The sequence below is a fragment of the Coregonus clupeaformis genome, chromosome 3 (genome assembly GCF_020615455.1).
Source record: "Coregonus clupeaformis isolate EN_2021a chromosome 3, ASM2061545v1, whole genome shotgun sequence".
Classification (NCBI taxonomy): domain Eukaryota; kingdom Metazoa; phylum Chordata; class Actinopteri; order Salmoniformes; family Salmonidae; genus Coregonus; species Coregonus clupeaformis.
The window spans coordinates 886,801-914,507 of NC_059194.1; the positions used below are offsets into that span (position 1 = coordinate 886,801).

Genomic DNA, 27,707 nt, shown 5'->3' on the forward strand with positions numbered 1-27,707 from the left:
CTGCGACGTGAGGTGGATTGTCCCTTCGTGCCACCAGAGTGGCACTGTCGCTGTCCTCCTGCGCTCTCTCGACCGGCGGCTCCCCCCAGCTCCATCTGCTTGGGGTCAGAGTCGTCCGGAATGGGAACGGGCAGACCCCTACCAGGACGTCCTCTGGCTGCTAGCAGATTGTCCAGCCGGATGGTCATGTCCACCAGTTGGGAGAACGATAGCATGGCATCCCGGCAGGCTAGCTCCCGTCGGACGTCCTCCCTTAGGTGGCACCGGAAATGGTCTATCAGGGCCCGCTCGTTCCACCCGGACCCCGCTGCCAGCATCCGGAACTCCAGCGCGTAGTCCTGAGCGGTCCTCGTCCCCTGCCTCAGATGAACCAGTCATTCGCCCGCCTCTCGACCCTCAGGCGGGTGATCAAAAACGGCCCGAAAGAGGTGAGCAAACTCCTCGTAGTTCTCCAACGTGGTACCTCCCTCGTTCCATACCGCGTTGGCCCACTCCAGGGCTCTCCCACAAAGGCAGGAAACGAGGACGGATACCTTCTCCCACTCCCGGGGCTCTTTCTAGGGAGTTTTTCCTAGCCACCGTGCTTCTACATCTGCATTGCTTGCTGTTTGGGGTTTTAGGCTGGGTTTCTGTATATCACTTTGACATCTGCTGATGTAAAAAGGGCTTTATAAATAAAATGTGATTGATTGATTGATAGAATAGATAAAAGGGGGGCAGTTGAATGGAGAGGGGACTTTTTGGAATTTGGCCTGAATGTCTGTCCCTGTGGCTGTGGATTATTTTAATGGTGCGTACATGCCGAGTGTGTGTATGTGTGTGTTCTCTCTGTCTGTGTGCGTCAGCCTAATGTGTCCCCCTCTCTCTCTGCCCTGCAGGTTCTGTGTACTGCTGTGACTAAGCAGAACCTGCTGAAGACGGTCACCCAGATCTTCACCGAGGCAGAGGCTGTCCGGGCCCGCCTCGCTGACTCTAATGATTACGACAAGCATCTGTCTCAGGAATACTCCCATTCAGAGGGCACCTCAGGTAAGGCAGGGGACAGGCTTCATTTGCCTGCTAGACCTTTTCTGCATTACGTGACTATTACATGACTGTTACGTGACTATTACACGACTATTACGTGACTGTTACGTGACTATTACACGACTATCATGTGACCATTACATGACTGTTACGTGACTGTTACGTGACTATTACATGACTATTACATGGCTATTACATGACTATTACGTGACCATGCAGTATAAAGTAGTGTGCTCAGAAGCCCTATGGATAAGGCTTTCAAGTAATTACAGCAGGGTTCATGGTTTGATAGAGAACCCAAAAAACCTTTTGGATGGTTATCATCAAAGCATGTGTCTGTCCTGTCTGTGAAATCTATACATACATTTATATTTCTGTGTTTTTGATTGAATTTCATTTAAGAGTTCTGTGAAATTATAAAACGTAGAGCTATTTCACCGAGGGTGCTTTTTGCTCTGTGTTGGGAGTGTGTTAGTGTTTACCGAGCTACCCCCTTTTCGGGAGGTTTTTAGTGTTTTGTGCTGTTTTGTGTATCCTGGAACCATTTGCTAGCCCGAGCCAGAAGCCTTTGTGATGAAACAGTTTGGTCTTCCTCTGTATGTTGACCTCTAGTGTTGTTGGAGGAACAGATGAAACGAGTTCACGCCATCTTTGTTGAAACAGTACAACTAGAACACTGGAGGGAAAACGTATTGAAAAACAGTTAGAAACATTTATAAACATCCGCATTTCAATTCATAAGCGTTCATCACATTTCTAATAATTTATAAAGTACGTATTAGTCTTGTAAATGCATTTATAATAGCTTATTCATTAAAGTTACTATAAAGTTTGACTTAATGTTTTGCTCTGTTTGCCTAGACCCCCAACGTGATGGCTAGACTCAAAACATCTCAATGTCTTCCTAATGTTGTTTCTGATGTAGACCCTGGTGTGTATGATGAGATTATGCAGGCCGTGCTGCACTCCGGCTACCTCTACAAGTCGGCCTCAATGAAAAAAGGGACGTTATCCAGGAAAACCCGAGAAGGTAGGCTACTGTGTGTGTGTTTGTTGGCGGGTGCTAACAGCGCACCACTTGGCACGGGTTGAATAGAGGAATGCTGCCTCCTCAGTAACATCAGCATAAAGGCCTGAAGAGAACAAAGCACTTTTATAGGACCAAATACTGACTGGGCCAATACTGCTCTGTTAGGAAATACACTACCCACTGTTTATGGCTGGAGTCTCTCTACGGTAAAACAGAGCGCTGTGATTTAGAAGTTACTCATAGTTACTTGTAGTTTCTTTCCCTTTTAAAAACACAGCCCATCATAAAAATTCCTAATGTTATTTTATTTAGAAAGGAACCTCGATTAACCGGCTTCTTCACATTTGTTCGCTCTAATAGCCGACGGATGAACGAGATTCCGAAGTATGGCAACGCGAGACTATTTAGAAAGTAACAGCCCGGATTTTTGTTCTTATTTGCCCCCCAGATTTCCAGAAGTACTGGTGCACGGTGGAGAGGTCTCTTCTGTTCTATGAGTCTGACCGATGTCCTGATCCTAGCATGAAGATCAACGTCAAAGACATCCTCTGTCTGGGGGTCAGCAGGCCGGACTCCTGCAACAACAACGGCTTCATTGACAGGTTAGAGGACCAATCATGGCAATAGTAACTGATGAAGGTTGTCAATCAATACTGTCTACTTCAAACACGTGGAAAAGATACATTTAGCATGAAATGTTAATACCACTGCCACTCAATGTACAGGTATCTACCAACTAGCGTTGATCTAGTGCCCTTCTCTTATGTTCCTGTGTCTCGTTGTAGGTTTCTCTATACGTTTGAACTGTACTTGTCCTCGGAGAAGCTCTATCAGTTTGGATTGGAAACTTCTGAGGCACTGCAATGTTGGTCCAAGGCCATCGGCAAGGTATGAGATTATCTTCTATCCCAGAAGAGTGCAAGGCCTGTACACTGATAATGCCAATTCTCAGCTTTAATGATTATAGTAAGAGCTCTTTCAGCTCTGAACGTTGTAATGTCCTATGCGTACTTAAGGGGAGGGGTTACAGTGAAGTGTTCCCTCCGTTCTGACTAACACCTTCTATGTACTAGCCTGGTACGTGTCTGTTCAGTGTTCCCTCCTGTACTTTAACTACTTCCTGTGTTCCCTTCCTCAGGCCGCCACACCTTTAAGCTGCCACTGCCTGCTAGCGAGGGCGTTTGAGCGGGTGGGAGTGCTGCGCTACAAGGCCATGCGAGACCCTTCTCAGTGGAAAGAGGGATATTTTGTCCTTCAGAAGTCTAACCTCTTCATCTGCCCTGGGAACGATGGAGCAGCTGAGGACATTATCAACCTTAAACGTCTGCAAGAGCTCAGTGAGTCTCCTGTCCTGACCAAAGCTTTACTGGGCACTGTGTGATAATGTAGTTGCTCAAATACCGTTTGGTAACTCTTCACTGAAACATTGACCATGTTACGCCCTAACTATGGATTGTACTAAAGCTGCCAACAAAGGGGGTACTATAGTAATTGAAAATCCGTCCGACTATAAAGAAAAAGTCTACTGCCAGCTTGGGCCTTAACTACCCCAAGCACCGTTTCTACAGAGCAACTGTCTGCTGATGAATGATTTGGTCCATCTTCCATTTCTTCTGTGCTTGTCTCCTAGGTATAGTAACTGAGAACCAAAACCATGAGAAGAAGGAAATTCTGGTTTTGGTTGAAAAGGGAAGGTTGGTTTTCAGTCTCTTCCTCTTCTCATCCAGTACATACTGTATATAATTACACAGGATGTCAACATATCATGGCTAGTTTGGCGCCTAAAGTATACCCAGCTAGGGGTGGAATTGGTGGGGAATGCGTGGGGATGAAAATAATTATACCATGTAAAATAGTTTGTTGGAGCTGGATTCAGAGTGATTTTCTCTGAACCTTCACCTCTTGAGTATCGACATGTCTCCCCCCCCCAGGACGCTGCACCTCCAGGGGATGGGTCGGTTAGACTTCTCCCTGTGGTACGCAGACATCCAGAGAGCTGCTGGAGGGAAGGGCAACACCCTGAGAGAACAGCAGCTCAGCAGGAATGACATCCCCATCATTGTAGACAGCTGCATCGCCTTCATCACTCAATATGGTGAGGGAGGAGTCTGGATATTCCATTCCATTCCATTATAGCAAAGGATAGAGGATTCTGCGTTAGCAACGACAAAATTGCACATTTTCCAGTGATCTTGTGGATCCATGATAGGATCCATAGCATTTGATGCATTTTCAGTGGAGGTAATCCTCTATATTCAAGTATACAATACCAATATCTATAAAGGGGTTCGTAAATAGTTAATCAATTCATTATAACGCTGCAGTGGCCTGTGCACGGTAGGGTTTATTTTCCCAGTTTACTTTACGCCAGCCAGAGACAGGAAATACTAGCTGATGACTGATGTACAGGATCTGATCTGTGATCTGCTCGTCAGGTCTGGGTCATGAGGGGATCTACAGGAAGAACGGAGCCACGTCCAGGATCAAGCTACTGATGGAGGAGTTCAGGAACGATGCTCGGAACGTCAAGCTCCGGATCGGGGATAACTTCATAGAGGACGTGACTGACGTGTTGAAGAGGTTCTTCAGGGAGATAGATGACCCCATCTTCATGGCTGACCTGCATCCACTATGGAAGGAGGCTGTCAGTAAGTACAGGTGTCTCTTGCAACAAAAGAGATTGAATCTCAATGAGACTAACCTGTATTAATAAAGGTTATTATCACAGACAGCACAAATATGAAGCTACTATTTTGTGTCTCTGACTTAATCACTCGACCTAGTCCTCTTGGTCCCCTCAGAATTATAGGGCTTCCACCAAGCTGTGTCACTGGTGCTCGTCAGGATGTACCACAACGTATCCTTTTGAAATCTAACTGGTTCCTGTTTGTCCCTTTTTTATAGGAACAGCCAAGGATAAGAGCCAGCGTCTGGACAGATACAAGGAGATCATCCGTAGTTTACCCAGAGTCAACAGGACGACTCTGGCTGCTCTCATCAGCCACCTCTACAGGTCAGTATAGCCTCAGGGTTAACAGGACTCTCATCAGCCCTCTACAGGTCAGTATAGCCCCAGGGTTAACAGGACTCTCATCAGCCCTCTACAGGTCAGTATAGCCCCAGGGTTAACAGGACTCTCATCAGCCCTCTACAGGTCAGTATAGCCCCAGGGTTAACAGGACTCTCATCAGCCCTCTACAGGTCAGTATAGCCCCAGGGTTAACAGGACTCTCATCACCTCTACAGGTCAGTATAGCTCCAGGGTTAACAGGACTCTCATCACCTCTACAGGTCAGTATAGCCTCAGGGTTAACAGGACTCTCATCACCTCTACAGGTCAGTATAGCCTCAGGGTTAACAGGACTCTCATCAGCCCTCTACAGGTCAGTATAGCCTCAGGGTTAACAGGACTCTCATCAGGCCTCTACAGGTCAGTATAGCCTCAGGGTTAACAGGACTCTCATCAGCCCTCTACAGGTCAGTATAGCCCTCAGGGTTAACAGGACTCTCATCAGCCCTCTACAGGTCAGTATAGCTCCAGGGTTAACAGGACTCTCATCAGGCCTCTACAGGTCAGTATAGCCTCAGGGTTAACAGGACTCTCATCAGCCCTCTACAGGTCAGTATAGCCCCAGGGTTAACAGGACTCTCATCACCTCTACAGGTCAGTATAGCCCCAGGGTTAACAGGACTCTCATCAGCCACCTCTACAGGTCAGTATAGCCCCAGGGTTAACAGGACTCTCATCAGCCCTCTACAGGTCAGTATAGCCCCAGGGTTAACAGGACTCTCATCAGGCCTCTACAGGTCAGTATAGCCTCAGGGTTAACAGGACTCTCATCAGGCCTCTATAGGTCAGTATAGCCCCAGGGTTAACAGGACTCTCATCAGCCCTCTACAGGTCAGTATAGCCCCAGGGTTAACAGGACTCTCATCAGGCCTCTACAGGTCAGTATAGCCTCAGGGTTAACAGGACTCTCATCAGCCCTCTACAGGTCAGTATAGCCCCAGGGTTAACAGGACTCTCATCAGCCCTCTACAGGTCAGTATAGCCCCAGGGTTAACAGGACTCTCATCAGGCCTCTATAGGTCAGTATAGCCCCAGGGTTAACAGGACTCTCATCAGGCCTCTACAGGTCAGTATAGCCTCAGGGTTAACAGGACTCTCATCAGCCCTCTACAGGTCAGTATAGCCCCAGGGTTAACAGGACTCTCATCAGCCCTCTACAGGTCAGTATAGCCCCAGGGTTAACAGGACTCTCATCAGCCCTCTACAGGTCAGTATAGCCCCAGGGTTAACAGGACTCTCATCAGCCCTCTACAGGTCAGTATAGCCCCAGGGTTAACAGGACTCTCATCAGCCACATCAGCCAGGGTTCAGAAGTGTTCTCTCTCTCTGTCTCTCTGCTCTGTCTCTCTCTCTCTCTCTCTCTCTCTCTCTCTCTCTCTCTCTCTCTCTCTCTCTCTCTCTCTCTCTCTCTCTCTCTCTCTCTCTTGATCCCAGGGTTCAGAAGTGTGCTCTCTCTCTCTTGATCCCAGGGTTCAGAAGTGTGTGCTCTCTCTCTCTCTCTCTCTCTCTTGATCCCAGGGTTCAGAAGTGTGCTCTCTCTTGATCCCAGGGTTCAGAAGTGTTCTCTCTCTCTCTCTCTCTCTCTCTTTTGATCCCAGGGGTCAGAAGTGTGCTCTCTCTCTCTCTCTCTCTCTCTCTCTCTTAATCCCAGGATTCAGAAGTGTGCTCTCTCTCTCTCTTTATCCCAGGGTTCAGAAGTGTGCTCTCTCTCTCTCTTGATCCCAGGGTTCAGAAGTGTGCTCTCTCTCTCTCTCTTGATCCCAGGGTTCAGAAGTGTGCTCTCTCTCTCTCTCTTGATCCCAGGGTTCAGAAGTGTTCTCTCTCTCTCTCTCTTGATCCCAGGGTTCAGAAGTGTTCTCTCTCTCTCTCTCTCTCTCTCTCTCTCTCGATCCCAGGGTTCAGAAGTGTGCTCTCTCTCTCTCTCTCTCTCTCTCGATCCCAGGGTTCAGAAGTGTGCTCTCTCTCTCTCTCTCTTGATCCCAGGGTTCAGAAGTGTGCTCTCTCTCTCTCTCTCTCTTGATCCCAGGGTTCAGAAGTGTGCTCTCTCTTGATCCCAGGGTTCAGAAGTGTGCTCTCTCTCTCTCTCTCTTGATCCCAGGGTTCAGAAGTGTGATCTCTCTCTCTCTCTTGATCCCAGGGTTCAGAAGTGTTCTCTCTCTCTCTCTTGATCCCAGGGTTCAGAAGTGTTTTCTCTCTCTCTCTCTCTCTCTCTCGCTCTCTTGATCCCAGGGTTCAGAAGTGTGCTCTCTCTCTCTCTCTCGATCCCAGGGTTCAGAAGTGTGCTCTCTCTCTCTCTCTCTCTCTCTTGATTCCAGGGTTCAGAAGTGTGCAGACCTGAACCAGATGTGTACCAAGAACCTGTCTCTGCTGTTCGCCCCCAGCCTCTTCCAGACAGACGGGAAAGGAGAACACGAGGTGAAGATCATTGAAGACCTCATAGACAACTACCTGTATGTCTTTGATGTGAGTATGGTCTCATAGACATTTACCTGTATGTCTTTGATGTGAGTATGGTCTCATATACATTTACCTGCATGTCTTGATGTGAGTAGGGTCACAGACAACTACCTGTATGTCTTGATGTGAGTAGGGTCACAGACAACTACCTGTATGTCTTGATGTGAGTATGGTCTCACAGACAACTACCTGTATGTCTTTGATGTGAGTATGGTCTCATAGACATTTACCTGTATGTCTTGATGTGAGTAGGGTCGAACCAGCGAGGGTCTAAGCTCAAATGCTTCACTTAGAAATCAGGGTTGTGTTCCGTAGGTAGAAAGCATTTTGAATGGATTGAAACGGGGAGGTACTACCTACCTGAACTTGTCCAATCAGAGCACAAATGTTCACATTTCACTGCAAACTGTTTTGCTACAGTGTGCCCTACTGAACATGGCCCAGGTCAATCTGTTCTGTAATCTAATGAATGATTAGTAAATGTTTGATTGTGTTTGTTCAGATTGATGAGGAGCAACAGACCCAGATAGAACTGGAGCTCAGCCTCATCACCACCTGGAAGGACACACAGGTACACTTTACGAAGGATTTAAAAACCGTTTATAAAGATTTATGATGGGTTATAAAGGGTTATAACACATTGGTTGGACAAACGGTTGTCTGTAATAAGTATCCTGTCTTTGCAGCTGTCTCAAGCAGGTGACCTGATCATTGAAGTGTACCTGGAGAAGAAGATGCCGGACTGCTGCATAACTCTGAAAGTAAGTGGCGCCGGGTTATCTTCTGATTTCTATTTCATGAAAGGTGCTGTTATGATTTAGCCCCTCCACTAGTCTCTCTATCACCTATGAGTAGCTCGCCAATCAATTCTTAATGTACATGCATTTCTAACATAAAGCTCCTGGGGAATCCAATCAAAGCCACATCAACATTATGCAAACTGTCATTAACATAAAGCTCCTGGGGAATCCAATCAAAGCCACATCAACATTATGCAAACTGTCATTAACATAAAGCTCCTGGGGAATCCAATCAAAGCCACATCAACATTATGCAAACTGTCATTAACATAAAGCTCCTGGGGAATCCAATCAAAGCCACATCACCATTATGCAAACTGTCATTAACATAAAGCTCCTGGGGAATCCAATCAAAGCCACATCAACATTATGCAAACTGTCATTTACATAAAGCTCCTGGGGAATCCAATCAAAGCCACATCAACATTATCCCACACCTGGTTAGACACTGCTGGCTTAAAAAAGCCAAATTTAACACAATATTTGCCAATTTAATTTCCAGCAATATTGCCCCGCCTGTCTGTTTGGTGCGCGCGTTTGTCTATCACTCTGTATGTAGCCGGTTAGCGACGCTTATGACAACCGTCGTGTGGGTAAACAGAAACCTTGTCCCCCAAAACCTTCTCAATTAAATGCAAAGTAGGTGTTTACCGACCGGAACTATATCGTGATTATTTGTATCAATAGGGTGGAGATTGTTCCGCCATGACGTGGTCTGCAGCAGTAGTCCTAACAGCGGAAACGTGGCTAGACCGACACATCCCTCTCTCGCTAGAATGCACAGTTAAAGGGGAAATACACTCAAACATTTCAAAAATATATATAATCATTCCAGACCTAAAAAAAAAAATATTCTGATGTGATTTCATCGTTGACATGGACTCAGAACATACATGTCCATTGTTTCTCTATGAATAATAATATGAATAATTTAAATAATATTGAGAGTATAAAACAGAAGGGGAAAAAACTGGGGGGGGAAATAACAGAGAACTGAATTCAAGAAAATACTAAATATGATTTTATGGGGCCCCCTTAGTTGTTTATTAACTGTTATTTGACCAGTTATATTGACAGAGAACGCATCTCTTGTACACCAAGGACCCGGGGAAGAGTTGCAGGGTAGAGGAGAAGAGAAGAATGGGCCTATTGGAAAGATTGAAAAAAAAAACAGAGTAGCTGGCAACGTTTAGTTTTTTAAAGTATCTCTCATGCTAAAGGTTGGAGACCCTTGCTTTACACAGACAGGTGGCCTCCCATAATGTACCAATGTTTCCCTAGGCCTGGGATTTCCAATGATAACCATCTACCATCCCCTATACTATACATGCTGGACATGAGCATTTCCAGGAAGCTAAAATGCTCTTTATGGTCTGGCTTTCTGTAGGTATCTCTTTATGGTCTGGTTCTCTGTAGGTATCTCTTTAAGGTCTGGTTCTCTGTAGGTATCTCTTTATGGTCTGGTTCTCTGTAGGTATCTCTTTATGGTCTGGTTCTCTGTAGGTATCTCTTTATGGTCTGGTTCTCTGTAGGTATCTCTTTATGGTCTGGTTCTCTGTAGGTATCTCTTTATGGTCTGGTTCTCTGTAGGTATCTCTTCATGGTCTGGTTCTCTGTAGGTATCTCTTTAAGGTCTGGTTCTCTGTAGGTATCTCTTTATGGTCTGGTTCTCTGTAGGTATCTCTTTAAGGTCTGGTTCTCTGTAGGTATCTCTTTATGGTCTGGTTCTCTGTAGGTATCTCTTTATGGTCTGGTTCTCTGTAGGTATCTCTTTATGGTCTGGCTTTCTGTAGGTATCTCTTTATGGTCTGGCTTTCTGTAGGTATCTCTTTAAGGTCTGGTTCTCTGTAGGTATCTCTTTAAGGTCTGGTTCTCTGTAGGTATCTCTCTAAGGTCTGGTTCTCTGTAGGTGTCTCCAGCTATGGGTGCTGAGGAGTTGACTAACCAGGTCCTGTACATGAGGAACGTCCCAGCAGGGGAGAAGGACGTGTGGCTGACGTTCGAGGCCATAGAGGAAGGACAACTGGGTGAGAAGCATCATATTACTATCTCTCTGACTGGGTGAGTAGCATCATATTACTATCTCTCTCTGACTGGGTGAGGAGCATGATATTACTATCTCTCCGAATGGGTGAGGAGCATGATATTACTATCTCTCTGACTGGGTGAGGAGCATGATATTACTATCTCTCTGACTGGGTGAGGAGCATGATATTACTATCTCTCTGACTGGGTGAGGAGCATGATATTACTATCTCTCTCCGAATGGGTGAGGAGCATGCTATTACTATTTCTCTCCGAATGGGTGAGGAGCATGATATTACTATCTCTCTCTGAATGGGTGAGGAGCATGCTATTACTATCTCTCTCCGAATGGGTGAGGAGCATGATATTACTATCTCTCTCCGAATGGGTGAGGAGCATGCTATTACTATCTCTCTCCGAATGGGTGAGGAGCATGCTATTACTATCTCTCTCCGAATGGGTGAGGAGCATGATATTACTATCTCTCTGACTGGGTGAGGAGCATGATATTACTATCTCTCTGACTGGGTGAGGAGTATGATATTAATATATCTGACTGGGAAATACTATAGAAAGTGTAAAAACAGCTCAAAATAGCATTTAGCTCTAATAACTAAACTACCACTGTAAAAAAAAAAATATATATATATATAGTTTCATTTCCTGGAATTTCCTGGACTGTGAGAAAGAAGCTATCCCAGAATAGTTGTTATATAATGTTCAAATGTTGTCTTTGTTCCACAGAGCGCCCCCTACACCCCAAAGAGAAAGTGCTGGAGCAGGCACTACAGTGGTGTAAAATGGCTGATCCTAGTTCCGCTTACCTGGTGGTGAAGAGAGTTCCCAAAGGAGAGGGCATTAACATCCTGACTGGTGAATACTGCGCAGCCCGGAGAAACAGCTCATTAGCTTATCCTTTCCATCCAAACAATCACAATCATTAGCTTATCCTTTCCATCCAAACAATCACAATCATTAGCTTATCCTTTCCATCCAAACAATCACAATCATTAGCTTATCCTTTCCATCCAAACAATCACAATCATTAGCTTATCCTTTCCATCCAAACAATCACAATCATTAGCTTATCCTTTCCATCCAAACAATCACAATCATTAGCTTATCCTTTCCATCCAAACAATCACAATCATTAGCTTATCCTTTCCATCCAAACAATCACAATCAAACGACCCTCTTTGATTTTTTTGATCATCGATTGCAATCAGCCCAATTTCTTGTTGCTCTTACGTTCAAACGTGACAATATTTAGTTTATTTGGAGACTGTCATTGTTATACACAGTATGATTGCAATGATGATGTTTTTTATTCACAGCCTACCAGAGTGAGATAATGAAGATGGGAGTTCTGAAGTGTCGTGAAGAGCCCCCCAAACTCCTCCACGGAAAAGGCTTTCAGGAACACACCTTTCAGATCAAAGACCACAGGCTGCTGCTGCTGAAGGACAAAAAGGTATTTCTGCTCTCGCGTCACGGTCACACCTTGAAGCTGGACCTCTGCGCTAATATGGGCCAGTGTAGTTATCGCAGGTGGAGCTGTGATTGTCCGTTTTATTTGTGTGTCCGATACATATTTTCTTACTGTACAAAATGTCTTGTCATTTCAGAGCATCAAGCCTGAAAAGGAATGGGCTCTGAAGTCTATGAAGATCTACGTGGGAATTCGAAAGAAGTTGAAACCGCCCACTAGATGGGGCTTCACTCTCATGATGGAGAAACATCAGCTGTAGGTGTTCACTTCAAAATCTTGTCTGGCAATGAAAGGAAATACCACAATCTTGCTACACATTATTCTGGTCATTGCAAAGGATGTCTGGAAATCAACTTCTATTGGATAAGATTGAAACATATATGTTTATAGGACATGCATCATGTTTTCTCAAGTATTTGAAATTCCTCATTGTTCCCTGTATATCGAATGGTTTGGCATGACATCGGATGTTATGATGTTATGTAAGTGGACTACATTGTTTTGGAGGTTGGAATGTCTTGTTTTAGATCTGCCGCTCCCCTCCCCTTTAAATCAGATCTCCTTCCCCTCCCCTTTAAGAGCTAATCACTGCTTTGTGTTTTTGTGTCTCCCAGGTACCTTTGTTGCTTTTGTGAGTCTGACCTATGGGACTGGGTCACCAATTTCCTCAAAGCACAGGTATGTTGTGGAGCATAGTTACCCCCCAAGTGTTGCATCACTTTTACATTACTTTGAGTTTGCTTTCCCCCCCTCATTTTTGGGTATAATATCTACGCTTTAGATTTTTACTTCTGTCTGTTTAATTCTATCCATTCGATTCCATTTTGATTCATTTCTATTCACTTGATTCCTTCTAACAGAATGATGACCCCCGACCTCCGGTGTTGAGGCGTCACTCCTCCTCAGACATCTGCAAACAGAAGTTTGGGACCATGCCCCTAGTTCCAATCAGAGGGGACGGACACGAGAGCAACTCTACCATGCTGTCAGCCAATCAGACTCTGGTACGTTCCAACTCTACCATGCTGTCAGCCAATCAGACTCTGGTTTGGTTCTGCAGGAGACAACCACGCACACCCTCTACCCACCCTATACTTTTAAGCCTGTCGCATGCTTCCCAGTCAAAATAGTTTGCGCATATATTATCATGACATTTTGAGGGTTTTTGTTCGTTTTGGTAGCCGAAAAGTCTACGCCCCTTTGTTTGTGATTGGTCAACAGTACTACTCCTAGTAGGAGTGGGAACTATGGATGGGATTCTCCAATGATGTGTTGTCATTCAACGAGAGACGACTAGTTTTCATGCACATTTCATGCACACCAAACATCTTAGTTAGATGTAAAATTGGTAAAAACATCAAAACTATTTTGAGGAAGTGTATACTGGCTATTTTTTTGCTACGGCATCTCAAGAGGGACAAACAGTAATATTGCCGCTTTTTCCTCATTTTTTAAGCGAACGTCTTTTAAGGGAGTATGCAAGGTACAGACGTTTGCTTCGCCTAGCCGGGTTCTGCTAGGAGCAAACCGAACCTAGTATGGGGAGCCTTTAGCTAACTGAACCTAGTATGGGGAGCCTTCAGCTAACTGAACCTAGTATGGGGAGCCTTCAGCTAACTGAACCTAGTATGGGGAGCCTTCAGCTAACTGAACCTAGTATGGGGAGCCTTCAGCTAACTGAACCTAGTATGGGGAGCCTTCAGCTAACTGAACCTAGTATGGGGAGCCTTCAGCTAACTGAACCTAGTATGGGGAGCCTTTAGCTAACTGAACCTAGTATGGGGAGCCTTCAGCTAACTGAACCTAGTATGGGGAGCCTTTAGCTAACTGAACCTAGTATGGGGAGCCTTCAGCTAACTGAACCTAGTATGGGGAGCCTTCAGCTAACTGAACCTAGTATGGGGAGCCTTTAGCTAACTGAACCTAGTATGGGGAGCCTTCAGCTAACTGAACCTAGTATGGGGAGCCTTCAGCTAACTGAACCTAGTATGGGGAGCCTTCAGCTAACTGAACCTAGTATGGGGAGCCTTTAGTCACATCAGTACCGCACATTTGGGTTGTTGTTGACGTTCTGAACTTTGAGAAGACTCCATTAGCCCAAGTTGTTTACTTCACACAAAGCTTGTTTTTGTTTTTGTATCAAGATCCTTCCTTTCTGTCTCCCCTTTCTGTAACCCTTTGGTGTCTAGTATATTTAGTATTCCAAATGCTATCCCTATACTGTATAGTATTCACTATGGGCCAGTTTCCCTGACCCAGATTAAGACTAGTTCTGGACTGAAAAGCAAGTCAAAGCATCATTTTTGAGTCCAGCAATAGGCTTAATCTGGGTCAGGGAAACTGTCTCTGTGTGTCTGTATCTCACAGGGTGTACTGGTGTCTTTCTCTACAGCGAAAGCTTCATGCCAGAAGGACTCTCTCTATGTTCTTTGTAAGTATGCACACCCTGGTGCTCTGTCATTTCAATGTTGCATGTTTTCGTTGCATGCCGTTTAGAATATTCATACTTACCTTCATTTTGTGTGGCTCGGTTGGTAGAGCATGCCGCTTGCAACACCAGGGTTGTGGGTTTGATTCCCACGGGGGACCGGTATGAAAATGTATGCACTCACTACTGTAAGTCGCTCTGGATAAGAGATCTGCTAAATGACTAAAAAGTAAAATATATACACTACCAGTCAAAAGTTTGGACACACCTACTCATTCAAGGGTTTTTCTTTATTTTTACTATTTTTTACATTGTAGGATAATAGTGAAGACATCAAAACTATGAAATAACACATATGGAATCATGTAGTAACCAAAAAAGTGTTAACCAAATCAAAATATATTTTATATTTGAGATTCTTGAAATAGCCACCCTTTGGCTTGATCATCAAGTTTTTATTTCATCCCTCTGTGTGTGGAGTAATTATCTTGAGGTTGTTGCTGAGGTGCTAGAACAATGGCCAGACCTTAATAAGAGGAAGTCTGTTGTTTTTAAAGTTGTGGTCAAAGAAGGGCAACTCCCTTCCATGTTTGTCCCATTTTAAATTAACCACATGTTTCTTTGTCACTGTAATGGCAGATCATCTCCTTTTTTAATACCTACTTAAAATCAGATAATTCCTAACAGATAGCTACATCTCAACCCCCTAATTATTATAATAGTTCTAATTCTGCTTTTGCCTCAGACCTTCCAGAGCTTTACATAGTGTATAATCAAACACACAAATAACTCTGGGTTGGGTTCAAATTCGAAATCCGTTCTCCCTTCTCCTCTCTTCTGCTCTCCCCCCTCCCCTCCACCCAGCCCATGAAGGTGCAGCAGGACTCGTTCGAGGAGTGTCCAGAACCCCCAGAGCCCCCAGAACCCCCAGAGCCCCTCTATGAGGAGGTAGGAGACTTCGGCCTGCAGGTCCTCAAGTCCCTGGAGACCAGCTTCCTCTCCAACAACACCTCAGAGACCCAAGAGGTCCCTGACCGGTCCCTGAGCCTCAGCCTGGGCCACCGGAAGACAGGCTCCCTGGACCGCATGATTGGCCCCAATCCGGTGCACTCGCTGCGGTTGGGAGGAGAGGGTCTGCTGCCCCCTGCTGGTTATCTGGATACCCTGGTCCTGGGTGGAGGAGGGGACCTCCAGGAGTCTCCCCAGCCAGTGCCAAGGAGGAGGCAGCAGCACAGGCCCTGTACCCCCTCTCAGGAACTGCTCCTCCAGGAACTGTCCTCCGTCTTCACCAAGAAGACAGAGAATGAGGAGAAACCGCCAGGAGAGAAGAACGTCATCTGAGGAAAGGAAAAGGTGGCGAGAACATCATTTAAAAAACAACAATATTTTTAGTCATTTAGCAGACGCTCTTATCCAGAGCGACTTACAGTTAGTGATCATATGAGGAGAGGAAGAGATGAAGAGGATGTTATCTGAGGAGAGGAAGAGATGTGTGCACACGTAAACTGAGCCCAGACAGACAGAAGACTGCAATAACATGGGAGTATGGACACAACCTATGTGTCAAAAATACATGATCAGATATAAATAACGATTTACTTATGTTTTATCCTACAAACTGCTTACTGTTCTGCTATCACTGTGATGTACATATCCATTTTATATTGAAGGATGCTTCTTGGCTTATAACAACCTTGCTAATTGCTTTAGCTATTAGCTATGGGATACCTTTTTGTACTTGTTTTTGAATAGTTTACTAAACCACTGAGGGAGAAGATAAATGGATCTCTCATCAGGCATTGTTGGTGGTAATGCATTAGGCATTAAACACATTTTATTTAGTCTTAAACAACTGGATTTTAAATATAAATGTGTTACAGTCTCTGTGTGTATTAATTTATTTGTAAATAATATTTTATCAACTTTTTTTGGTAAAAGCTGTGAAAGTAAGAAAAGGAGAGCTTTGCTTCTAGAAGCTCCACTATCTGGCCAGAAGGTGGCAGTATGCACACTGTCTGGCCAGCAGGTGGCAGTATGCACACACTATCTTCTAGATGTCCACAGATAATCCTGAGCGTTGCTACACTATCTGGCCAGAAGGTGGCAGTATGCACACTATCCTTTAGATAAAAGGATTCTTAGTTTAATTCACCCATGCACAACCACTGTATGATGCGAATACAGCCAAATATAATGATTATTAGTGGCACTACATCCGAACATTCTGAATTCACGTTTGCACTTCCAAGTCTATTGCTTTTTCATGAATATGCCATATTCAAGATATCCTCCTTTGTCATAAATCTAAATAGACAATAAGATATTCCAATTTGACTGCCTTTGCCATGTGTCTATAGTGTGTTATAATGCATTTGCTTGCATTGTCCTCCATTAGTCTAATTCCCAACTTACTGTAAATAGTGCACATTGTTCTGTATGCTTATACCATTTCAATATCCATTATGCAGTGTTTTACATTGTTGTTGCTACATGAAGGACTATATTAAATATGATATTTTTTTTGTTTTATGATATGTCCAATTTCTTGATTTTCCACTATTTAAGGATTGAGAATTTTGATGATCAATTTACGTTATTTGTAAATGCAAGTAGAGTGTGAAGTAACACAGCGCTAGTGTCTGAGCAAATTATGTTTAAACGTTTAGTCCCAGTTCTTTCATTACCTGGTGGTCTTCTGTCTTCTTACTGCCTTGATGGTGACTCCTCGTGATAAAGAATCACCATTCTCTGTATATTCTCTTTGTCCAATCACATTCCTTTTTTAAAGTCAGCCTTGTTTTAGTGGATTGCTTTAATCTAGCATGGGGTCTAGATTAAAGAGAAACAAATGATAAAGGATTCCAGGTCGGTAGAATAGGAGATTAGTAAACAAGTGCCTTTTGTCATCTGTACATTGTCAGTTTGTTTCTACTGACCTCTGAAATGAGAAGCCTTTTCAAGGGAGGATGGATTCTGTTTCTACTGACCTCTGAAATAAATGAGAAGCCTTTTCAAGGGAGGATGGATTCTGTTTCTACTGACCTCTGAAATGAGAAGCCTTTTCAAGGGAGGATGGATTCTGTTTCTACTGACCTCTGAAATGAGAAACCTTTTCAAGGGAGGATGAATTCTGTTTCTACTGACCTCTGAAATGAGAAGCCTTTTCAAGGGAGGATGGATTCTGTTTCTACTGACCTCTGAAATGAGAAGCCTTTTCAAGGGAGGATGAATTCTGTTTCTACTGACCTCTGAAATGAGAAGCCTTTTCAAACCTGAGACAGATCTATATTTAGAAAGATGTTCAACAAATAACTAAACCAGGTAGTGCAGAAGGTTTTCCTTATCAGTTCTCCTCCTCACGGTCAATGATTGTGGTTTAAAGAATAACTAATGAACGTTACACGTTATTACTTGTTGCCAAAGGTCATTTTCTAGTGCTTTAAAATATTTTATTTCCAACTTCCATCTCTGACACCAGTTTAGAATTGTTCCAGCTCGAATCAATCGATGCAAACAAAAAAACTGCATCCCTCCCTGATGCCAAAGCTAATACCACTTTCCCCTTCTCTCCCCCACTCTCCCCTTCTCTCCCCCACTCTCCGCTTCTCCAGGGGCGGACTTAGTGATTTGGAGGCCCCAGGCAGAGGCCAGTCTGAGAACCCCCCCCCCCCTCCTATGTGCACAACATTTTGTTATGGGTTGTATAGTAAAGACATGTAATTTAACTGTAAAAAAAAAAAAAACACAACCAGTCATGTTTTCATCTTATTGTCAAACAAAACAGTTCAAAAAGTAGGTTCTTTGGACGTTCATCCAAAGTAATTCCATCATCTGAACAGTTGCACTGTGCACCTGCCAACTTTCCTCAGTTTCAGCCACTTGCAAATGTATCTCACCAGAGAAAGCATCCGAGAGAGCGCCCGTCGGTCTTACTATTTGTAGCCTATGTATCTGACGACATGCCGTACTCTTTTTGGCCAGACAGCATCAGGACATACAGTTGGAAGTCGGAAGTTTACATACACTTAGATTGGAGTCATTAAAACTCGTTTTTTCAACCACTCCACAAATTTCTTATAACAAAGTCGGTTAGGACATCTACTTTGTGCATGACACAAGTAATTTTCCCAACAATTGTTTACAGAGAGATTATTTAACTTATAATTCACTGTATCACAATTCCAGTGGGTCAGAAGTTTACATACACTAAGTTGACTGTGCCTTTAAACAGCTTGGAAAATTCCAGAAAATGATGTCATGGCTTTAGAAGCTTCTGATAGGCTAATTGACATTATTTGAGTCAATTGGAGGTGTACCTGTGGATGTATTTCAAGGCCTACATTCAAACTCAGTGCCTCTTTGCTTGACATCATGGGAAAATCAAAAGAAATCAGCCAAGACCTCAGAAAAAAAATTGTAGACCACAAGTCTCGTTCATCCTTGGGAGCAATTTCCAAACGCCTGAAGGTACCACGTTCATCTGTACAAACAGTAATACGCAAGTATAAACACCATGGGACCACGCAGCCATCATACCGCTCAGGAAGGAGACGCATTCTGTATCCTAGAGGTAAACGTACTTTGGTGCGAAAAGTGCAAATCAATCCCAGAACAACAGCAAAGGACCTTGTGAAGATGCTGGAGGAAACAGGTACAAAAGTATCTATATCCACAGTAAAACGAGTCCTATATCGACATAACCTGAAAGGCCGCTCAGCAAGGAAGAAGCCACTGCTCCAAAACCGCCATAAAAAAGCCAGACTACGGTTTGCAACTGCACGTGGGGACAAAGAGCATATTTTTTGGAGAAATGTCCTCTGGTCTGATGAAACAACAATAGAACTGTTTGGCCATAATGACCATCTTTATGTTTGGAGGGAAAAGGGGAATGCTTGCAAGCCGAAGAACACGGGGGTGGCAGCATCATGCTGTGGGGGTGCTTTGCTGCAGGAGGGACTGGTGCACTTCACAAAATAGATGGTATCATGAGGAAGGAAAATTATGTGGATATATTGAAGCAACATCAGTCGGGAAGTTAAAGCTTGGTCGCAAATGGGTCTTCCAAATGGACAATGACCCCAAGCATACTTCCAAAGTTGTGGCAAAATGGCTTAAGGACAACAAAGTCAAGGTATTGGAGTGGCCATCATGAAGCCCTGACTTCAATCCTATAGAATATTTGTGGGCAGAACTGAAAAAACGTGTGCGAGCAAGGAGGCCTACAAACCTGAGTCAGTTACACCAGCTCTGTCAGGAGGAATGGGCCAAAATTCACCCAACTTATTGTGGGAAGCTTGTGGAAGGCTCCCCGTAACGTTTGACCCAAGTTAAACAATTTAAAGGCAATGCTACCAAATACTAATTGAGTGTATGTAAACTTCTGACCCACTGGGAATGTGATGAAATAAATAAAAGCTGAAATAAATAATTCTCTCTACTATTATTCTGATATTTCACATTTATAAAATAAAGTGGTGATCCTAACTGACATAAAACAGGGAATATTTACAAGGATTAAATGTCAGGAATTGTGAAAATCTGAGTTTAAATGTATTTGGCTAAGGTGTATGTAAACTTCAGACTTCAACTGTACATGTCCTCTGTCTCCACGGTGATGGCAGTATTATCAGCAGCACCTGTCTAAAGAAATACTTTAATTTAAGTAATTTTTCTGTTCAAATTAAATCATTTTTATTTTCTCTGCCCGCTCTAAAAGCACCTCATTGCTGCTTCGGGGGGAGGGGGGGGAGGGTGTGAATAAAAATGATTACTAGTATTATTATTTTTATTATGCCCAGCTCACGAGGCCCCTTGGTGATGTGAGGCCTGAGGCAATTGCCTCTTCTGCATAATGGTAAGTCACTGCCGTTCTCTTCTCTCCCCCACTCTCTTAACCAGTAGCTTTCAGATGCTAAATAAGCAGACATATGGAGAGGAGGTCTTTCTCCGGCCCTCCTAAAGTTTCAGATTGTATGACAAATCACGTCCCCCCAGCCCCCAGCCCCACACAGACTCGGCAGACAACAGCTTCATTAGAGTGAAAGAGGGAGTTTTTTTTTTTTTTTTTTTCCAGCTTTGTCAAGTCAAGCTCAGACCCTTTCCCCTTCTCAATTACTCCATTGTTGGCACCGGCTTCAAGTTATTGCACTCCAAACCATACGGCTCAGTCGAGACACCACAAGTGATGCCATCTCTGGAACATAACTTTTATCAGAGAAGTCCAGTTCAGGTTAGTAGACTGGCTACCACCAAGAGTTCTGGTATAGAAACATACAGGGATATATTCAACCGGTGTCAACATACAGGGGAACGGTTGAATGTAACTTAAAGGGTTGAAACTCCAAAAAATGTATTACTATAGTGTTATTACTATATCATAACCATGATCAGTATTATTGTTCAGATGAATCCTATGAAGACATGTTAAAGGGTGATAACACACCATTCAACGCAGAATCCCACCATAATAAACTGCTGTTATATAATAGAAAGTCGTCTCCTGGGTGTACAGCACATAGAGGTGGTGTTGCCAACAGCTCTGGGGACCACGTCCCTTCTTCCAGGGGCCTGTGGCCATACGGTGGTGTTTACTCTGCTGATGAGGTCAGGTTCTACATCACGGTGAAGTATTGCTGTATATTTGTTCTTCTTTAACACTGTTTTAAACCTGCAGCAAACCATTTCCTCAATCTGCTCAATAGTTGCCATGGATCTTTAGAATTAGATCCTCTTTAGAGACACCATGTTCATTGTGGACCCTAATGCAGGGTAAACTAGAGGTAAATTATGCACTTGTGCAAATACACGAAGACAAGTTAATAGGGCCTGCAGTAGGACTTGTATTTAGACCAGAACATGTGATTGATAGCAGCAGGTTCACGAACTGCAGCAGTCTAGAGACCGCTTCACAATGAGGCCACACCATTAGCATTCAGGTTGCCCTAAATGAGATTCCATTACATTATAATAATAGCACCTATTTGAAAATCTAATTTAGCTAAGATGTTCCCAAATAAAATAAAAAGACAGGTATCACAGATATAAGCATAATTGAGGGATGGCTGACTCTCTCCCAAAACACAAACAAGCAGGTGTATGGTTAAAGAGAGGAAAGTGTGTGCATAGCCTACCCATAGGCAAACAATAACATCCAACCACAGACAGCATGACCATTTTAAGGTTTTGCCTCTGCAAGACAGTGTTTAGCATACTTGCTTTGGAGGGAGCTATATGTGCTTTCATATAGGCTAATGCAAATAAATATTTAATGAAAAACTATTCATTTGCATAAAACGTTTTTCACTCTAATTCGGAAAAAATGTACACAAAAATAACTATTAAACCTCATGTTTGAATGATTGTGTGGGTGAAGTAGCATCCCCTACAACAGAATAAAATACCTACTTATGTATAACAGAGTGGTGATAAAGACATTACATTACATAAAGAACACACTTCCATGATCATACAATAGGGCAATCTGACTAATTGGCCAATCAAAGTCAACTAATGATGTGTTCATTTGTGATGTGCACCAATCAACACTTGACCTGAAAAAGAAAGAAAAATGTCTCTAGAGTTGATTCTATAACATTCTTGTTCTCCAGTCATGTTGCATGGAAGATGTAATGGAATGGAATTCATTTTAAGGTTAGGGGCATTATTATATTTTTTAGAAGGGTATGGAAGCTGTGGTTTTTCCCAGGATAATATTACATGTATTTAGATGTTTATTTAGAAATGAACACAGTGGGTATAAAATGGAACCGAACTGTCCAAGAACCCGTGAATCCGTCGAAAGATACCCCGGTTTTGCAACAAATACGTTTGTTTCCTTTTTCTCTCATTCTGGCCTTTAAAAAGATGAAGGGGAGCTTTGAGATGAGGAGAGTAGTATCTGGGTACAATTGAAGCACTGGACTAAGGAATGAATTACCATTGAAAAGTAATGGTCCCTATTCTGCCCTGCTTGAGTTTTTAACAAGGAGAAGAAGAAAAAAAGCTCTGCTGGCCTGGGCCTCTGCTTGAACACCAAGGGAAGGGATTAAACAGCAGATTAACATCTGAAAACTCCGTTCAGACTTTCTGACTCAAAGACAATTTGCAGACAGTAATCGCGTTAAAACCCGGGGATTAATGCTTTTGCAAAACATACTAAATTGAATTTTAATTCAGGTTGTATAAATAGATATGAAATAAATGGAGGAATATGCCGCTAGAGAATGGAGAGAATCTATCCCCCCACACTTCCTTTACTCTAGAGTCAGTAGAGGTATTATGACGTCAACAGTATAGCGCCTTGCATTTATTTATTCCTAACCACGAGTTTAGCACCTGCCGTGCAAATGTGATACTACAGCCTACTCTTTTAATAAATCAACTTTGATTCAACATAATTCATGCTACAATATTTCAAATCAAATCTAATAATACAATTGAATTGATTTTCTTTTTCTCAATTGAATCACTTTTTTCGTTCTTATTTGTTTCTGTTTTGGGTAATTCGGTTGTTTCATTTTCTCAAGTGTTTCTGCTATTGAAATGTAATCACATCTCGTGCCTAATCCTGTCACAGCATCGCCCAGGCAACCTCTCTCAAGTGTGGGCAGAAAACTCCGCTTTCTCTACACCCCAGACGACTTGTCCTATCCGCAAAATCAGCCTGGTCTCCGTGCAGGCTCACGCTTCTAGTGCAAACCAACTGTCATATTGTAAAAATGTTATATTTTATCACTTTATAAGAGCAATAATGCATGACCACCTACTAATGTCTTAACTAAAACCAGAATACTCCTTCAAGCTGTTCCTGGTCTTTGATGTTATTACTGACAGTTTGGTGTTGTAATAATAAAATCGATCCCAGTCCCTGTAGTTTGGTACTTCCGAACACAGGATTGGTCTGTAAGGCTTTAACATTTTATTTTCATAATAAACCAACCTCCGGCGTGTGGCAACATCATCAAAAGTCTGTGTGTCACGACTTTAGCCTTCTACAAATCGAAATAATTATCATAAAGGCAGGCCTATCGAAATAAGTGAAATAGATGACATTAACATGCACGAATGTAGTCCAACAAATATTGAGCAGATGTGCAGGTAAACACACTGAAATGATTTGTGATATAGAATCTAGGAGCATGCCTCAGAGCCGGGGTGTTTTGCTCCTGCTGAGACTATTTGAATAAGAATAACGCCAAAAGAGTGGCTCAGGCTGAAAAAAGGGTGACAAAAGCCCAGAGGAGCCCGAATTTGGAACGAGGGACAACGCGTATAGGAGTGAAAAGAAGTGAGGGGAGACGCGTACAATGGAACAATTCACCTTATAATCGCTTTGATATATTATACATGGCTGAAGACTCTAAACATTGTGTAATTATTTATAAATGACTGTCCCTCTACCCTCATAATACCGTCAGGAGAAAGGCACTGCAGGTCCCTGGCCAAACTATTTCTAAATAGTTCCCCCCATACACTTTTTTTCAAAGGAGAGGCGAGATGCTGGAAATTGAATAAATAGAATAATTAATGGAAATGGTATGCCTGTCTCATAAAGATGTCTTTAAAAAACCCTTTAAAAAATTGCCCAATGCATGCGCTAGACATTTTTACTGATGTGCCCTTCATGTTTTGAATGTTAATTAGCCAGGGTTGACTGTGGAGTTGTGGAGAAAGTTGTGAAGATGAAGTAACCTGTCCTGCTTTATATGCTAGACAGGCTATAGCCCTAAAATGCGAATGTTTATGCATGGGTGCGTGCAACATTAATTACGCACAATAGTTAAAATATGTTGGGGTGGGGAATTTACTCGAAATCTTTAATCGGCGGGTATTTTTTTAAATAAACTTTTTGAATACACTGTCTAAATGTTTGGTATCCTTGTTATGTCTATCTAATTTTTCTACAGCAACTTTCTGAGTTTTATTCGTAAACTTGGAAAACAGTCTCATTTTCTAACATTTACAAAATCTAATTTTCCATTTCATTTCGATATATAAGAAATGGTCAATTTCTGACAAATACGATAGTAGATATGCCTTTTGCTTTTATATATTCGATTTTAGCTGATACTCATGCAAGGTTCTATAGGTTTATAGACCGAATCTTGGACAGAAGATATAGGCTAATTTATTTTTTGAGCGTGACCTTGCCTCGGGGGCTAAGCGCTCCAGTCATTTGCTCCTCTTCTTCTTTCATTTAACTTTAAAGGTTTAACTTAAAGTGGGCTTGGTCTTTGGTCCAGGGATGGATAGCAACAGTGGTGCTCGCGTGGCTGGGCAGCGGTCCCCTGCTCTCATTGGACGGTCGTGATTACAGGCACGCTTCGGAGCTCGAACAAACAACAGGCATACATTATGCTAATGAGATGGCAGTGCGGCACGGGGCAGACCTGATGCATCCCATTCATCCATCCTTCACACAAATGCCAGCGCGAGAGGTGTACGACCATTGTCTGACCAGGGTATATAAGGTATCTGAGGCCAGTCGTGTGCCAGGCTCATTCGCTCACACGAGCTGATTCAAGCGCAAGAGCAAGACGCGTGCCTTGTACTCTTCATACAAACTCATTTTCGGACGTTGGTTCCTTGCAAGACAACTGATACTGAACCTTCTCCAACCAGATTCCTAAGGTAGGTTTCGTTCTGCTCTCGGAGTCCTTCGCCATTGCCTTGACTAGGCCTGCTTTCCAAACTTTACCATGCGCTCTTGCATTTACAGCGTTTAACCCATTCACTCTCCTCTTATTTCTGCAGGAAAAACATCATGTGCACCGCAATGGAGACCGTTTACTCTGACATGGACAGTTCGAGCTGCGACTACTTTACGCACGATGACGAAGACTCGTGCAGCAGCATGCACGCTTCCTCCCCGTCATCCTCAATCGGCAAGCCCGCCTCTCCGGCCAGCGACAGCCAGGGCTCGTGCGCTATGGATATGGGACAGAAGAAGAGACGCAGAGGCAGAGCGAGGAACGAAGCCACAGTGCACGTGGTCAAGAAGAACCGGCGCGTAAAGGCAAACGACCGCGAGAGGAACAGAATGCACAGCCTGAATGACGCTTTGGAGACCCTCCGGACCGTTCTACCGGCGTTCCCCGACGACAGCAAACTCACCAAGATCGAGACTCTGCGCTTCGCTCACAACTACATCTGGGCTCTCTCCGAGACCATACGCATCGCGGATATTGAACAGCGCCAGAACAAGTCACGGGCTGATGCACCTCTCTTGCTTCCCAACCTGTGCGTGGCGAATGCCCCGAGTCCGGGCAGCGATGCTTGCTCCTGGAGCTCCAGCGCTTCCTCCTCTTCCTCCTCTCCGTCTTATTGCACTTCAAGTCCCAGCAGCCCAGCCGCCCAGGATGACTATGGGTGTTTCCAGACTGATGTTCTGCAGTACAGCTACCACAGCTTTGTACCAGGCATGTCCTACTAACTGAACTAAAGGCTTACCACAAACTTTTGTAGACTGCGAGATTGTTACAATAGAGTAATAGCAGAATAATAACTGAATGCATACTTCAGTTAGTCTGTTGAAAGGGAAAAAACAGAATGATATTCACTGTTTGCCTTAACCCATGTCTCTCTGGGTGTGTTTTATACAGTTTGTTTGTTTTCCTATTTTTACATGCTCTAATTTACATTCGGGTTGAACATTAATTTAATTTGTCGACTTTTCTAAGTTGAGTATAATTGTTTTGCTATACATTTTTGTATTCCTCCAAAACCTTTGCACTTTTTCCAGCGTATACGATGCCTTCTAGAAGTCCACTTCACAGATCTTGACCTCAACCTCTATTAGAAGAGCATTATCATTAAAAAGAAGACAGATTTGCTTTTGTAGACTGAGGTGAAAAGTCAATTTTACAATTAGTAGTGCGATAATGCAGAAAAACGAGCGTGGAAATTCAGTTTCACTGCTCTGACAATAGAGTGAAAGGCCGTCAGAAGACAAGGAGCTGGCCTCATGCATTATGGAGATGACCCCCTGAAAACTGCAATCCTGTTCAATAAAAAGACTCAATCCCACGAAGAGGCGATACAAGACCCCTCTACGACGTTTTTTGTTTATTTATTCGCCTGTCATAATGTATTTTGTATATAAATATATTTATATTCTATTTACATGAAAAGTGTGTGAACCATTTTTCTACAAATAAAAATATAACTTTTTAAAAAATATTTCTCAGTGTTTGGACTCTTCAAATGTTTGTAGTTGCTGAGAGTTGAGCACTCAAAGCGTGCTGATTATCGCACTGATAAAGCGCATCACAAGCCCCATGAACACAACAATCATTGTCTTCATTATGAAAATAATAACAGGGGTAGTTAGTGTCCGCGCGTGGCCTATTCATGAAACAAAGGGGTGTGATTAATAAGATAACGGTTTTAGAGAGCGCAGCAGGTGCATCCACCAGTTGAGATTTTATTGCAGCTCATCACCCATTACCATCATCACCCATTACCATCATCACTGTTGAATGTATCATCTTTGTGGACTTTCAACAGACAAAATAGCTAATTCTGAGATTGTTAATGTGGCCAAATAAAATCTGATATATATATATATATATATCAGATTTTATTTGGCCACATTAACAATCTCAGAATTAGCTATTTTGTCTGTGTATGAATATATATATATATATATATCAGATTTTATTTGGCCACATTAACAATCTCAGAATTAGCTATTTTGTCTGTTGAAAGTCCCCAAAGATATATATATATTTACATTTTAGTCATTTAGCAGACGCTCTTATCCAGAGCGATTTACAGTTAGTGAGTGCATACATTTTTTTTCATATATATATATATATATATTGTACAAGGCAGATTAAAATAAATATTCAAATTATTACACTATTTATACACTGATAAATTAAATTGCATCCCGTTTGGAAAATGTATTGAGGCTTTTGTATGTATGGGACCAGTTTATGCAATTGTCTTTGGAAAGTTTCTATAGAATTTTCTTCTCTCAACCCAGATATGCATTTAAAGAGGTTTTCCTTTGAGTTTGTTTGTGATCATCCATTCCGCCCGGGATTATTTTATTTTATTAAATTCTCCAGTTGGGGGTTCGGCGTGAGATCCTGCCAAGGCAGTTGTATCTGCACGTGTCGGGGATAGACGAACATAATAGGAGTGCCTCGAGCCCTACTGGGACAAGCACATACCAATTTACATCAAGAAAAAAGAAAAAGAAAAATTGAAAGAACCTGCCAAGGAATAGACCAAATATAATAATCTACTATTCAGCTCTTCTGGTGGAGTAGTTCTCGGATTTACTTCTTTCACCCAGCGGATTTACTTCTTTCACCCAGACACTATTGGCGTCACATTCCTCACACTAACATATTTTTTTTTTCTTTCTTTAATTAACA

The 27,707-nt window shown here is 43.0% G+C and overlaps 2 protein-coding genes across 3 annotated transcripts in view; both read left to right on the top strand.

Moving 5' to 3' along the window:
- LOC121538634 (arf-GAP with Rho-GAP domain, ANK repeat and PH domain-containing protein 3) overlaps positions 1-16,854 on the top strand; it is a 51,445-nt gene extending 34,591 nt beyond the window's left edge. Inside the window, exons 13-32 of one of the 2 annotated variants that reach the window (XM_041846821.2) lie at positions 879-1,029; positions 1,952-2,056; positions 2,505-2,658; positions 2,842-2,944; positions 3,195-3,393; positions 3,687-3,750; positions 3,988-4,151; positions 4,492-4,704; positions 4,961-5,069; positions 7,442-7,589; positions 8,086-8,154; positions 8,270-8,344; positions 10,293-10,410; positions 11,153-11,281; positions 11,743-11,879; positions 12,034-12,152; positions 12,512-12,575; positions 12,758-12,901; positions 14,290-14,328; positions 15,190-16,854. In XM_041846821.2, the coding sequence (XP_041702755.1) occupies positions 879-1,029; positions 1,952-2,056; positions 2,505-2,658; positions 2,842-2,944; positions 3,195-3,393; positions 3,687-3,750; positions 3,988-4,151; positions 4,492-4,704; positions 4,961-5,069; positions 7,442-7,589; positions 8,086-8,154; positions 8,270-8,344; positions 10,293-10,410; positions 11,153-11,281; positions 11,743-11,879; positions 12,034-12,152; positions 12,512-12,575; positions 12,758-12,901; positions 14,290-14,328; positions 15,190-15,666 (2,781 nt within the window). In that variant the 3' untranslated portion in view covers positions 15,667-16,854. The remainder of the gene's footprint in view (positions 1-878; positions 1,030-1,951; positions 2,057-2,504; positions 2,659-2,841; positions 2,945-3,194; positions 3,394-3,686; positions 3,751-3,987; positions 4,152-4,491; positions 4,705-4,960; positions 5,070-7,441; positions 7,590-8,085; positions 8,155-8,269; positions 8,345-10,292; positions 10,411-11,152; positions 11,282-11,742; positions 11,880-12,033; positions 12,153-12,511; positions 12,576-12,757; positions 12,902-14,289; positions 14,329-15,189) is intronic. The other variant, XM_041846831.2, reaches the window with a different exon arrangement.
- A 7,880-nt stretch (positions 16,855-24,734) lies between these two features.
- On the top strand, positions 24,735-26,502 carry LOC121545655 (neurogenin-1-like). The gene is made up of 2 exons (XM_041856386.1): positions 24,735-24,954; positions 25,078-26,502. The coding sequence occupies exon 2, from the start codon at positions 25,088-25,090 to the stop codon at positions 25,754-25,756; it is 669 nt and encodes a 222-aa protein (XP_041712320.1). The 5' UTR covers positions 24,735-24,954; positions 25,078-25,087; the 3' UTR covers positions 25,757-26,502.
- The last annotated feature ends 1,205 nt before the right edge of the window (positions 26,503-27,707 follow it).